At 49.4% G+C, this 13,790-nt stretch overlaps 1 protein-coding gene and 1 non-coding gene across 3 annotated transcripts in view; one reads left to right on the top strand and one right to left on the bottom strand.

Annotated features, from left to right (window-relative positions):
• Positions 1 to 13,327, top strand: part of LOC144106951 (beta-1,3-galactosyltransferase 5-like) — a 128,709-nt gene extending 115,382 nt beyond the window's left edge. Inside the window, exons 1-3 of one of the 2 annotated variants that reach the window (XM_077639919.1) lie at positions 2,232 to 2,322; positions 2,476 to 2,671; positions 11,257 to 13,327. In XM_077639919.1, the coding sequence (XP_077496045.1) occupies positions 2,641 to 2,671; positions 11,257 to 12,263 (1,038 nt within the window). In that variant the 5' untranslated portion in view covers positions 2,232 to 2,322; positions 2,476 to 2,640 and the 3' untranslated portion in view covers positions 12,264 to 13,327. Of the gene's footprint in view, positions 1 to 2,231; positions 2,323 to 2,475; positions 2,672 to 11,256 lie in introns of those variants that run through there. The other variant, XM_077639918.1, reaches the window with a different exon arrangement.
• On the bottom strand, positions 3,752 to 3,825 carry TRNAT-GGU (transfer RNA threonine (anticodon GGU)). Its single transcript has one exon. It is a non-coding gene; the product is annotated as a tRNA-Thr (tRNA).
• Positions 13,328 to 13,790: the final 463 nt, after the last annotated feature.

The raw sequence follows: 13,790 nt of genomic DNA, 5'->3' as shown, positions 1-13,790 counted from the left end.
GTAACGCCGCCACCTTTTGAGCGACGCCAGGTTTTCATGGTGTCAATGACCCATCTAATCATTTCGCACTGATAAACATGACAAACTGTCGACAGTGAAGCCAACTTGTGTCCACGAATGGAACTTCATTAACTGTTAGCGTCCCTCATAGCCTGAGTCGCTTTGGGACGTTAAACCCCTTTAAACCAAACCTTCATTATCTGTTAGAACTGTATGGTACGCTGACTGACGCACGCACGTGCCCTGGTTTTTAGTGGTGTGAATAATTCTACCACATCCCACACTGTCTTATCCATGTGTTTTCACAGCACTCTTGTTGTGCTTCCGTTAACGAACCTAACTATAGTTCTAACAGATAATGAGGTTGCATTCCTCGGCACAAGTTGATTTCACTATGAACCGTTTGTCATTTATTCTTGTTTGTTCATAAACTTTTCCGCTCATGCTTATGAGAATTATGGACCATGGTGTGTGATGTTAGCAGAAAGTCAACGGTCGTAGAGTGCCTTCATATCTTTTGGCCTTTGTATTTCCTCGCATTGTTTTTCACAATGAATCCTTACCAACTCCTCCAAACACGGTCTACGTCTGCACTTGATATCGCAGCAGCGTCTGCAGTTAATTTTCGATTACTTTAGACCTGCTTTAATGCTTGCAATCTACTACGCGATCAAACGAGAGGATAAGTTCGAAAACATTTTCCTAGCGGAAGGGTTCAGAACACATGCCAACAGTCTAGCCGGGTTACTTCTGGCAAAGACTGTACGTATGTGGTGTTGAACCTCTAACGCCAAACAAAGGACCACCTCGAAGTAGCAGGGTGGGGGTGAGGAACTGGGACCTTTAACGGTAGCCTGAAGTGTTCAGCAAGTGGCCACTCGTTGGAGTCGTGCTAAGCGTCTTGACTTGGCTAGCATTTTGGGCCTCGATTATCTCTCCTACTGTAGCGTGTCCCTATAGTTGCACTACTTTAGATGGCCTAGCACATGGAGGGATTCAAAGTGCCTTTTTGACAGCTTTCCTCAGAATGGTGTTGACCCGTCTTAACTAGCCCTAGGTTAGGTTGTGAAGTAAGAGATGAAGTGATGCGGCTGATTGTTAAAGCATAGATCGTAAGAGAGCGTCGACTTCGCTGAGACCATGGATGCGTCCAGCGACCCTTCTGATTAAATGCGTCAGCTGCGTGATCTGCTTATCCAGGGTATTTAGGGTGCATGACGCATCTGCACTGGATTCGATCTGCAGGCGGGCTCTCATTACTCTGGATACGGCTGTACCTCCAACTGCGATGTTGATAGTCGAGTCTCCAGATCGGGGTCTAATGATTAATAGCTCTGACTTCTGCGGTGAGCGTGCAGCGCCCTTGTCGCCTACCATTCTGTAGACCACATCCGCAGCCTCCTGCAGAGTGTCTTGGGCCTTTCCATTCAGCCGCTATACGCCCACAGGGTTATTCGTGTAAATCCCGCGATTCAGGTTAAGAATATTTCCCAGTGCGTTAGTCAATGGAGCCAAAGCTATGCCGAACAGAAGGCGGAAGACTACAGCTCTGGGGCGTCCCTCGGTTGGGTACCCTATCTCTCAAATTGCACATGTGCCAATCTCGTCCTTGCAGTACGCAGAGACCTGAACCGTACCGCGGAAGGCCGCCGCGGTGGCTCAATGGTTATGGCGCTCGGCTGCTGACCCGAAAGACGTGGGTTCGATCCCGGCCGCATTTCGACGGAGGCAAAATTCTGGAGGCCCGTGTACTGTGCGATGTCAGTGCACGTTAAAGAACCCCCGGTGGTCGAAACTTCCGGAGCCCTTCACAACGGCGTCTCTCGTAGCCTGAGTAGCTTTGGGACGTTAAACCCCCATAAACCTTTTTTGTTTAGTTTGCCAGCTGCTAAGTGGGATATAAAAACACCGCCATGTATACCGACTGTGTCTCGTACCAGTGGGAAGTTCGTCAACTAACCGGGTGCGAACTGTCGCGCTGCAATCACCTGTTGTATATGTAGGCAGTGCAATACGTAGTACGTAGAACGGCGCAACACCGACCGACAAACGCCCGCCAGGTACACGCCAATTAACAACTCGCGATTGCTCAACCAAGCGGCAACGGTTAGCGCCGCGGCAGCTTCGCGCTCTTCTTCCTGGTCGTTGCGATCCGCAGTGTAGTCACGTGACCAGATGACGCGTACGTATCCGCAACCGCTGAATGACGCCAGCACTGCTCTCTCGGCGGGACGATCGCGTACGCCCGAGCACAGCTCCTGCCGACGCCGTAGACGGAAGATAAGGCAGCCCTCGCCCGATAAAGCCACGCGAGGAACTACCGTGAGCGCCTCGCGCGACGATAGCGGCGCGCTCCTGTCCTGCCTGACCTGTGGCTGCCTTCCTTATCGCCGGTGGCCATAGAAACTGTGCCCCGAAAGTTATCAGAATGAAAACGTCTTTGTTCATCCTCTTCGTTCGCTTTTTTTTGTGCAGGTGTTGGCGGCGGCCGCCGGTGCGAGCTCATGAGATGCTGCCGACCTGAGCACAGCCGTCGCACCGTTGCTGCTGCTGCTGTTACGACTATGGGTGAAACGCCGCGGTGAAGCATAGAGGACCCGTCGACGACAAACCATCGCGACGAGTTCTCACCCAAGGACTATGCACTATCGGCGCTATGCTTACAGCCATGGTGAGTACTGCATTTTTTTTTCGTCCTCCAGCACTCAGATCGTTAGTGTTAGGGCTACGCCGTGAATCGGGTCGGCGGCGATGTGCTAGCTTCGAATGAACTGGACTAGACTTGTTATCCAACAACTGGTGGTGGACAATTTTCGACAGTTATAGGCACTGAAGGGAAATAAACCACAGCGGAAGGGCTCGCTAGGCTACTTTATAACGCGGTAGTGGAGTGTTCTGGATTAATTTAGACCTCCTGTATAGGGTCCAGTACTGTCCGCTGACGCCGCACTGTACGCGAGTGATTTTGTATTTCGCCTGCATCGAAATACGGCCGCCGATGTCGGGGTCGAGTACGCGACCTCAGGATCAACAACCGAACGGCAAGCCGCCCAGCAGCAGCAGGTTGTGCTGTCTTTAGTTTCCTCCGTGGCAGTTTAGATGATCAAGCAGCATGCAACAACTTGCTCAGTGTGATTTGTTTGATGTCGGTTGCAGGGAAACAGCACAATTATGGGGAGACCAGAACGCTTGTCCCCCGTTTTCGACCTAGCCGAAAGATCGTTCAATCATAACGAAGCCTGTCGTGCACGACGTTCCGTTAGCTTTCTTCGGCCGGAGTAAATTCCGTTCCGCTACTCCGTTCCTTCGAACGGAGTAAATTTTGACGCACTGCGAATTGAGTTGAAATTTGCGGACTCAGTGTCAAGGTCGCTCACGATTTCACGAACAAAACCGGTTGCCTTTTTCAGTGGCTTGGCAGATGTGACGTTCAGCTACTGATGTTGGCCAAGGTCGTAGGATCGAGTCCCGATCGCGCCGCAGCGACCACGTTTCGATGTCGGCTATATGCAAAAAAAAAAAAAACTCGTGATGGTGCTGTGCGATATCAGCGCTCCTTAAAGGACCTTTGGTGGCCGAAATTGATTAGGAGCCCTCCATACCACGCGCACAGCCTCCACACGTTTAAAGGCCGCATGCTATAGGTAATCAGGGAATAGTTGCTCATTGGCATCCACCCAAGCGCAGCCATACAACTATGAAGGAAAGTTATACAGCGTCCACAGAAACTTCGCAGATAAAGAAAAAAATCGTCCTTGTCCGGGGTTCGAACCCGGGACCACTGCTTCACCGGAGCAGTCGCTCTACCAACTGAGCTAACGGGGACGGCTAGCAGATGGTAATTAATAATAATTGGTTTTTGGGGGAAAGGAAATGGCGCAGTATCTGTCTCGTATATCGTTGGACACCTGAACCAACGATATACGAGACAAGATACTGCCGAGAGCAAATTGATCACTAACTCGAAGTGGTAACAGTGTTGGGCCAAATGTTTAGGGAATCCCGTAAGGTGGAGTAGGGAGAGCGAATTGATAACTGGAAGTGGGAACAGTGTTGGTTCAAATGTTTAGGGGAATCCCCTAAGGTAGAGTAAATCTCTGCCGCTGAAACGGTGGTCCTGGGGTTGAATCCCGAACCAGGACGAATTTTTCTTTATCTACGAAGTTTCTTGGAAGCTAACTTTCCTTTGTAGCCGTGTGGCTGCGCTTGGGTGGTGCCAATTAGTAATTACTTCCTTATTAAAAATCTACTAAGCCTTGCGAGATTCCCCTAAACATTTGAACCAACACTATTTCTGCCTTGTCCTGTGTTCTCCTTTCTTTGGTCCGTCGTCTTTTGCGCCGTTTTATAATGAATCCTTACCAACTAGCCCAACTCTACGTTTTGCTAAACCATACGTACCCATTTGCACTGTTAGAGCTTCAGCACAGATCCGAAACGCGTTCAACGCCAGCCGTTACATAGGTCGTTGGTCGTACCGGGGATAAAGTAGATTCAGTTTGGCGGCAGACACGTTTACACGCATTGAAAAAAGACAACAAAGAACATTGAAAAAACTACAAACGTTTCAAACGCGCTTCCGCGCGAAGGCACTGATTCTGCATACTTTTACGACAGCGCTATTGATGCTTTGAGCGAGCTGTGAAATGCCGGTTTAATACAGTGAATTGCGACACACTTCGTCCAGATGCGTGAGGGGACGAGTTTGGATTAAACTTGGTAGTCGCGCGTGGGTGAAAAAGAAGTCGTAGTGGTTCTAAGGTGATTTTTTTTTTTACAGTGAAGACTGACGCGATGTAAAAATTGGTGCAGGATTTAGCCGTTCGAATTAAACTGCTCTAAGGCAGGTTACTCTTGTAAGATTGCAGGACGAAATACAAAGGCCTATAGCTACTCTTTTGGTGCCTACATTTTCATCACGTTATATACATTTTTTTTTTTGTAGAGTTAAGTGACGACCGTGCTAGTAAAGGTTTCTCGGACTTGCTCGGATGAAACTTAGGCGATGACCGTCATATTGTGACTCACTGCCTCGTTACAGGAAATTGGGGGCCCTGTTAAGTTTAGCACGTTCACTCCATCGTGGGCCATTTCTGCTGGCAAGAATACCGGGCCACACGACGAAGCCGTAGGGTAGGTTTTATTGTTAGGTCCTCCTAGCTCTTAGGGCCTCTCAATAAAATCTGACCTATAGCTTCATCACGTGACCCAGAATTCCTGGCAGCAAAGCATGAATAAATCACGTGACCCCACCAGCTACACGCGACGCAGTGAACGTGTGAACGATGATGTCAATGGTTTACGCCGGGGGCCGGAGCGATTTTCGCTTACCTGATTCCGATACCGCGTATGCCATTGTTTGTCACGGTATACCCGCTACGGAACTATCCTCGACTCGGCATGTTATGAAAACTTATCAGTAGTGATTGCAGGGTCGTCGTCCGCACGCGCTTCGAAAAAAGCAAATTGGCGCGGGCGGCCGCATTCCCTTCGATCGCTACTGGTGCGGTCACGGCCCCTGTTCAAATGATAGCGCATGCCTATCCGGCGTGATACGGAAACCGTGAATGTCGGGGCCTAGGACGCGGCATGCATTCCGCGCTGACTGCGCGATCTCGGTCTCTGAAGCAAATGGTATGCTATACATGTGAGGTCTATCGTGTCCATGCTGAACGTGAGCTGTGAGGGTCGCCGTTGTAGAGGATGCCGGGTTGGCTAATTTCGACCCCCTCGGACTATTCGCCGTGCACTGACATAGCAGGTGTTCCTGCATTTCGGTTGCATAGACCTAGGCCGCTCTGGGCGGGATTCGAACCGACGACCCTGCGCTCAGCAGCTGCATATATTCCGATCGGTGATCTGGAGCAAGTTTTTTCGCTTCGCGAAACCGAAAAGTGTATTTCAGTGGGCGATTTGGATTCGGATCCTCAGCTCTGATTGGACCGCAACGATATGGTCTCTATTCTTCCTATACATCTTGCTCCTACGCGGATTCGGAGAGCTGCCGTAAGTAGGTGCAATTGGTCTCTGTTGAAAAAGACTGCCAATTTTTTTTTTTTGCGCAACATAGAAATTCTGCCGCTAAGCATTCGTCATAATACGCGAAGTCAAAACACATGTAGAATATTTTTTTCAACATCTTGTAGACTTGCGCCTGACAGTACGCCTGGTTCACAGTAGTCTACACTTGTATAGAAACGTCTTTAACCGACTGCCCTTCATTATTGTGCCCTAAGGGCCATTTCGGGCTTTATATAGGGGGAGGGAGTAAGTTATACGAAACTGATTACAAGCACATAAGTAAAAACTGCACTTCACAAAGTTCACAGAGAGCAGATTGTAGGGAAAAATGCAAGAACACGGTAGAAGAAGTCTCAGAGAGCTATCTAACGTTATGCAACTGTTGTTACAAAGGCGCGCACCACACACACTATATTGTTAGGCCAACTACGTCACCGAGGTGACTGTGAACGACGATGAAACAGCTGTGACCGGCATGAATTGCGCGCATAGGGAGGGCACCGCCGTGCGTTCGGCGTGCCCTTTCTGCAGACGCCGTTGACCTCTCCGACGGGCGTCGACTGCTGGAGTCGGTTATCGACACTCTCTTCGCAGATAATGCGCCAAAGCTATGCCTGGCATTCTTGGAGCGTGTAGCAGCTCACGCGGAGCCCGCTTGCCTATGGCGTTCAAAACATTTTTTTTCCCTGTTTCCGAGCCTCTCTTGCCTTTTATTTACTGCTTTTGCCGAGACTATAATGGTGCCTTCTATGGAGTAATTTCAGTCTTACTGCGCCGTAACGGAAAACCCCCATTTACATGCTGACGAATTAGAATGTTGCCCAGCTGGGCCGCTAGTGGGCGCTTCCTACAGTGAAGTATAGAGTCAGGTACCAGGAGATAGACACTTTGTGCATTGCGTGCGGAGAGGAGCAGGAAACGGCTGAACACTTGATACTTTTCTGTAAAGGGCTTCACCCTACAGTGGAAGGCAGCGGGGCTGACTTACCCAAGGCATTGGGGTTTAGGGATAGTGAAGGGAAAGTGGATTTTAAGAGGTTAGAAGTAACCAAGCGAAGGTTATCTGATTGGTTGCTAAAAGCAAGACAGGAGTAAAATTTCACAAGACATGGCTAGGTGGCTTGAGCCACCGCCCGATGTAAAGGGTTCAGCCGTATCCATCCATCCATCCATCCTTCGTGTTCACATGGCCTGGGTGTACCTTGCAGTGGGCGCTGTCAGTGTGTAGGGGGTGGAAGGGCGACGGTACACTGCAGCTGTATCCTTGGCTCCTAGGAGGTTGGAAAACTGGCGCTTGTCAACACCGTGCGTGCGTGCGTGCGTGCGTGCGTGTGTGTGTGTGTGCGTGCGTGCGTGCGTGCGTGTGTGTGTGTGTGTGTGTGTGTGTGTGTGTGTGTGTGTGTGTGTGTGTGTGTGTGTGTGTGTGTGTGTGTGTGTGTGTGTGTGTGTGTGTGTGTGTGTGTGTGTGTGTGTGAGAGAGAGAGAGAGAGATCCAGCGAAAAGAGAAATCTTGGAATGGTCAGTAGTAGTGTAAACGTAGACACCAACGTTTGAAACGATTTATTGACGTTTCGACCGTGGACAGAATGTCACAGAACGTCTGCACGTATGTATGTATGTGTGTGTATGTATGCATATATATATATATATATATATATATATATATATATATATATATATATATATATATATATATATATATATTATTGGCTGTTTATTTCCATGTTCATTAAGTCATTCATACATCGGTAGCCCTATGCATCAACTTGTATTGTTTCTCTTGGATCGACCGCACAGTAGTGCTCATCCAAACCTAACGAAAATGTGCGTTCATGAATTTGAAGTGACATCTTTTCCTTTCTTGCTCTGCAGATTGGAAAGTGCGTTGCTGTGTTCGATTGGGTGCAATATATCACTTCTCACTAGCAAAATTCGGAGACTCCTTTCGATCGCGCCAGCGAAAGCAATTTTATCGTGCACCGGTTTAACCCCTGCGTCTAGGCTTTTTCTCTTGTCATTTGCATAGCACGAGAGTTTCAGGATGAATTCTTTGAACTCGCCGCAAGAGCAGTAAAACCTAAGAACAGTCAGCGTTCGTTTCCTAGTATTGTCACGTGGCTGTTTGTCACTGTCTAGAATGCATGTTTTGTTTTCTCAGTGTTTAGTGTCAATGCCTCTGTATCTTACTTGGCCTCGACCGCACCGCAGGCGACTCCAGAAGTTGTGAGCAACAGGAATGCAAGAAGGGTAAATTTAAAGGAAGAACGACCATTTCGGATCAGTCATTGCAAGAGGCGTCAACCATACTTGTTATAAGTTCTAAACAAAAAGGAGTAAGATGGGAGTAAGCTCTCCCCTATTGCACTCCCTTTTTTAAAACGGAGAGTGCGAGAGAACAGCTTACTCGCTTTTTACTCCCATATGAGCGAATTCGCGTTTAGCGTCTCCGGCGTTGCTCACTGTGCGTAACACGGCAAGCCATGCTGCTACAAAAGGAAGTAAACAAAAAAACAGTCGCTGGGAACGTAATTCGCGCAGCCTGGATGGGCATCCCACCACGCTTCCTTCAGCTTACAGGGCATGCACGATGACTGCGTCTTCTGCTGGCAGCTGTAACCTCGAGGTTCGAAAAGTCGAGGGGTTAATAATAATAATTGGTTTTTGGGGAAAGGAAATGGCGCAGTATCTGTCTCATATATATCGTTGGACACCTGAACCGCGCCGTAAGGGAAGGGATAAGGGAGGGAGTGAAAGAAGAAAGGAAGAATGAGGTGCCGTAGTGGAGGGCTCCGGAATAATTTCGACCACCTGGGGATCTTTAACGTGCACTGACATCGCACAGCACACGGGCGCCTTAATATCGAGTTTCGCGACATCGAGAAACACGATTGTGTCCAGCGTTTATGTTCTAGAGGATAAATCGGTCATTTTGCTTTCTCAGCAGTTTGTATGCTGCGCACTGCTCGATAAAACTTTGGGAGCGTCCTCCACTGCCTCCTACGACACAGCAGATTACCTCATAATGATTGCACAGCAGATTACCTACGACACAGATTGATTACCTCGTCAAGCTGCCCAGGGCAGGTTTTTTCTACGATTCCTCCATCTGTATTGTTAAATGAGAAAGTAAGTAATTGGTTTTTGGGAAAGGAAATGGGGCAGTATCTGTCTCATATTTATTTTTTTATTTTTATTTAACAATACTGTAGGCCTTTGCACAGGCCCAAATAGGAAGTGGATTGTAAGATATACACACGAGCAAGGGAAAAGCAGGAAAAACAAAAAAAAACAAAAAATAGATAGAGCAAAAAAAAAACTGCCATACAACAGCACTGGAATTCAATACAAGACACTTTCTTTTGTTTCACATGAATCAGGGAACAAAGTACTCAAAACAATTGTAATATTTGTCATATATATATATATATATATATATATATATATATATATATATATATATATATATATATATATATATATATATCGTTGGACACCTGAACCGCGCCGTAAGGGAAGGGATAAAGGAGAGAGTGAAAGAAGAAAGGAAGAAAGGGGCGCCGTAGTGGAGGGCTCCGGAATAATTTCGACCACCTGGGGATCTTTAACGTGCACTGACATCGCACAGCACACGGGCGCCTTAGCGTTTTTGCTCCATAAAAACGCAGCCGCCGTTTTTATGGAGGAATAAACTTTTATTTGATTTGAAGATGACCATATACACTGCTCTGTCGGCAGAGCACAGCACAACGTCTGCATCTTCTTCTCGTGAGACACACATTCAATGCCGGCAACAAGCTTCAGATAAGGTTCCCGCCGTCAGAAGTACCCATCCCGTCAACGTCTGCCAAATGACGGCAAATTATGTTCCTCGTCGTGTTCCGTGAAATGTTGAGTACTTTCCGATGTACGCTTCTAATAAACGTATGCGGGGCGTCTTCCAAGTAGTTCAAGGACGCTGAGAACGTCCAACGATTGTAATGAGAACGGGGTGCAGGTCACCTCTAAGTCATGAACCTTTCTATTTTTTTCTTCCTAGAGATTGCGCGACGGCTTTAAATGACGCAAATGGCCGCTGTCGATAGAATATCGACCATTAATAACGTCTGTCATCGATCTATAAGTATAGATGTATAATTCTTCGGAGATAAGCGAGATAAAATTCCTTTGTCAATGGTCCGTAATTATCGCCATGTAGTACATAGGCGTAAGAATGTCGCTTACCAGCGAAAAGTATAGGGGGAAGCCAATGGCCTATTGTAGCGGCTGCGTGATGTGCTCACATGGCTGAATAATGCGCTGAATTAGTGACCTGCTTCTTGTCGCTGCTTCTATTGTTTTAGATACATGACCACTCGAAGCACAGCCGTCTGTAGCCTTCAGCGGTCAAGTACTATAGTGTTCGTGCGCATGCTGGCCCTCAGGGCACAGCTTCTAGAGAGAAAAAGTATGGTATGATTCTGACATACGTAGTTAAACCGAGAAGGTGTGCGTAAGCACGTATTCATTACTCGCCTCCTTTTTTTTGGCATCTGCACTTGCACGCAACCACGTTTCTCGCTTCTCGTCTTCATACCCCCTCTCCACTCGGCGGCAGCTGGCGCGACGCTCTTCCGAATAAACCCGAGCTTACTCGCGTTACTCCGATGACAAGACAAGATTCTTGCTAAGGGTTGGACGTCTGAAGTATAGTGCTCTCGCATTAAAACGGGGAGGCAGGACGTATCTTGAAACAGCCTTGTATTGGCGTTTCGGTCGATCGCCCAACGGCCGAAAAGTCAATGTATTTCTTTTACGTTCTTTCCTCGCCACTCCTCCTCTCCAGTATAAATATATGCCGGGATAGAAAACGGCACCTGCATTTTTTCGTTACCCGCCGGGGTGGCTCAGTGGTTAGGGCGCTCGGCTACTGATCCGGAGTTCCCGGTTTCGAACCCGACCGCGGCGGCTGCGTTTTTATGGAGGCAAAACGCTAAGGCGCCCGTGTGCTGTGCAGTGTCAGTGCACGTTAAAGATCCCCAGGTGGTCGAAATTATTCCGGAACCCTCCACTACGGGCACCTCTTTCTTCCTTTGTTCTTTCACTCCCTCCTTTATCCCTTACCTTACAGCGCGGTTCAAGTGTCCACCGAGATATATGAGACAGATACTGTGCCAATTCCTTTCCTCAAAAACCAATTATTATGATTATTATTATTTGTTACAATGTGGCTCAATGCATCCCACTCCTGCTACGCAGACTCGGCCGACCTGTTCGCGGCGCCCGCCGGTGTGCCCTGGCAAGCCATCTGCCGCAGCAAGATGTGCGTCAAGACTTTCTTCTTCGCCGCGGCCACCTTCCTGCTGGGCATGGTCTTCCTGGTCACCATGCGCCTCTCGATGCACGACCAGCGCGTCACCGTCGACTACGACCTGCCCCCCTCGCTGGACGGCTGGAAGGTGCAGGCGCTCTGCCAGGGGCCCCTGGACGTGCTCTTCTTCGTGCACACCGCCTCGGAGCACGTGTCGCACCGCCAGTTCCTGCGCAACACCCTGGGCGACCCGTTCGTCAGCGAGCAGCTCAACTCTGCGCTCGTCTTCTTCGTGGGCCAGTCCAAGAACCGCACCGTGCGTCAGGCTGTGCTCGAAGAGGCCCGCAGCCTCGGGGACTTGGTCGTGTTCCCGTTCATGGACACGTACCGCAACCTGACCTACAAGTTCGTCTATGGCCTCAAGTGGGCCTCCGACAACTGCCGAGACGCGGTTCGCTTCGTCGTCAAGATCGACGACGACGCGCTGGTCAACGTGTTCCTGCTCGCCGACTACCTCAAGAACGTCACGGACGACGCTAGCATCCACTGCCTCGCCTGGAAGCGAACGCCGGTGGTGCGCAACCGCAAGTCCAAGTGGTTCGTCACCCGCCAGGAGTACCCGGCCCGCATGTACCCCACCTACTGCGGGGGCATGGCCTTCATTCTGCCGGTCAGGACGCTGCCCATGCTGTTCAACGCCTCGCGCCAGGCCACGTTCCTCTGGATCGATGACGTCTACTCGACCGGCATACTGGCCAAGGTGGCCGGCGTGGGTCACGTGCAGCTGCGCCAGTACTACGACCTCTACCCGAACGAGACGGCGCCTAGCGTCAAGCCCAAGATCATGTTCACCCATCTGGGAACGCCCAGCATTGTCGAGCAGCGGTACAGGCTTTGGGACGACTTGATGCAGATGTATAATGTGACCTCCAGGACAGAAGGTTCCGGAGGCTAGGATGCGCAACCCTGTAGTGTTCCGTGGTACGGCCTCGAAGGTCACTTCTCGGTAGGTTCCCCCGAGAACTTCTGCCAGCTAGTCCTGTGTGAACTCTTCGTTTGCGGTGCGGTGCTGTGCATTAGTGTCCGCGTGGGCCAAAGGATCAGTCCTTGGAAGGCCTCCTGTGCGGAGTGATCTCTTACGGGTCTGCAGTGTTGTGCAGCCGAGTCGAAACAGCTGCGAGGGCTATAGTCCTTAGTATGTTCGGCGAAAGCCGTGTCACACAGAGACCTCTCACTGGACGATTCCACCGGCTAAGTGCCGGGCTCTCATTTCCGTTCTCGTGAAAGGCGGAATCATGCCCGTGCCTACAGGTTACAATGGTGCCTGCCATGCTCTGTGTGCGCATTAAGCAGGGTAGCCGAGATTTCTTGGCGAAAACGAAGGTCGGAAGAGTCGTTGACGTATGTGAGCGAATTGTTTTTTTTTTTCGTGCAAAGCCATTCAGCAGATTAATTTGGCGTGTCACCCACTAAGCCACAGCAAGGTTGTGAATGTTTTTCTGCGTTAGCAACCGAGCGTGAAGATCGTCCATTGACTCTTGCTGTGTGATGGACATGAAGTAGTACATATCTGCTCGTTGTCCCGACTAAAACCCGCACGCGTGGCGTGAAACATTGGTCGTAGTCTGCGATAATGCGTTGACTTCGGCGCGCCCTGTCCCATCTCCGAAGCAACGATTTGCAAATTCTGCGCGGCAAACTCTGTAATGATGGGCGCAGCGCAAAATTACGATTTCCTCTTGTGGGACAAGTACAGGAGACAAATTTGCTTACGATGCGTCAGGAAGTTATAAAAGACAAGGTCTGGTGCAGTCATGTATACATGAAACGTATTGCCATGGAAGGTTCCAGTCAAAAAAATTAACCAGCATTTTTACGAGAAGGCGATCAGAGCCTCGCCGAGTTTTTTTGTGTGTAAATACAGTATGGTTAATATATGCGATCAAGCTCGTCGCGTTACGTCATCTTTTACAAGCCACAGCTGTGTTTATAAAGGCCTCAGATCTCATGCTCCCACTAGACATGTGTGAGTGACTGTAGTGTTTGAGAGCACCACTGGCAGCTGTCGCGTACATATTTATGCCGGTTGGTTTGTGCTTTATTGAATCCCTGTTTTATGTGCGAGTTGTTTCGAAAAGAGTTCGAAAGACTTGTGGATCTCGTCATAAAAGCTCTCGACCCTCTCGCAGTCTTTGCACAGGCGTCTTTGAACTGCCATGTTTGAGTGTTTGGCCCTTCCTTTTCGGCCGCAAAAAAAAATTGACATTGCCAACTGGGGCAGCAGGTAGCACTTACAACAGGCCGGGATCAAACCCGCGTCTTTCGGCGTGGTTATTGGTCGCATTTCGATGGAGGCGAAATTCTGTTCCCCGTGCACTGTGCGATGTCAGTGCACGTTAAAGAACTCCAGGTGGCCCGAATTATCCAGAGCAATCCACTACGGCGTCCATCATAGCCAGAGTCGCTTTGGGACGTTAAACCC

The sequence above is a fragment of the Amblyomma americanum genome, chromosome 10 (assembly GCF_052857255.1).
Source record: "Amblyomma americanum isolate KBUSLIRL-KWMA chromosome 10, ASM5285725v1, whole genome shotgun sequence".
NCBI classification, from domain to species: Eukaryota; Metazoa; Arthropoda; class Arachnida; order Ixodida; family Ixodidae; genus Amblyomma; species Amblyomma americanum.
The sequence above is the reverse complement of the archived record's forward strand: the minus strand, read 5'-3'. Positions and strand labels throughout refer to the sequence as shown.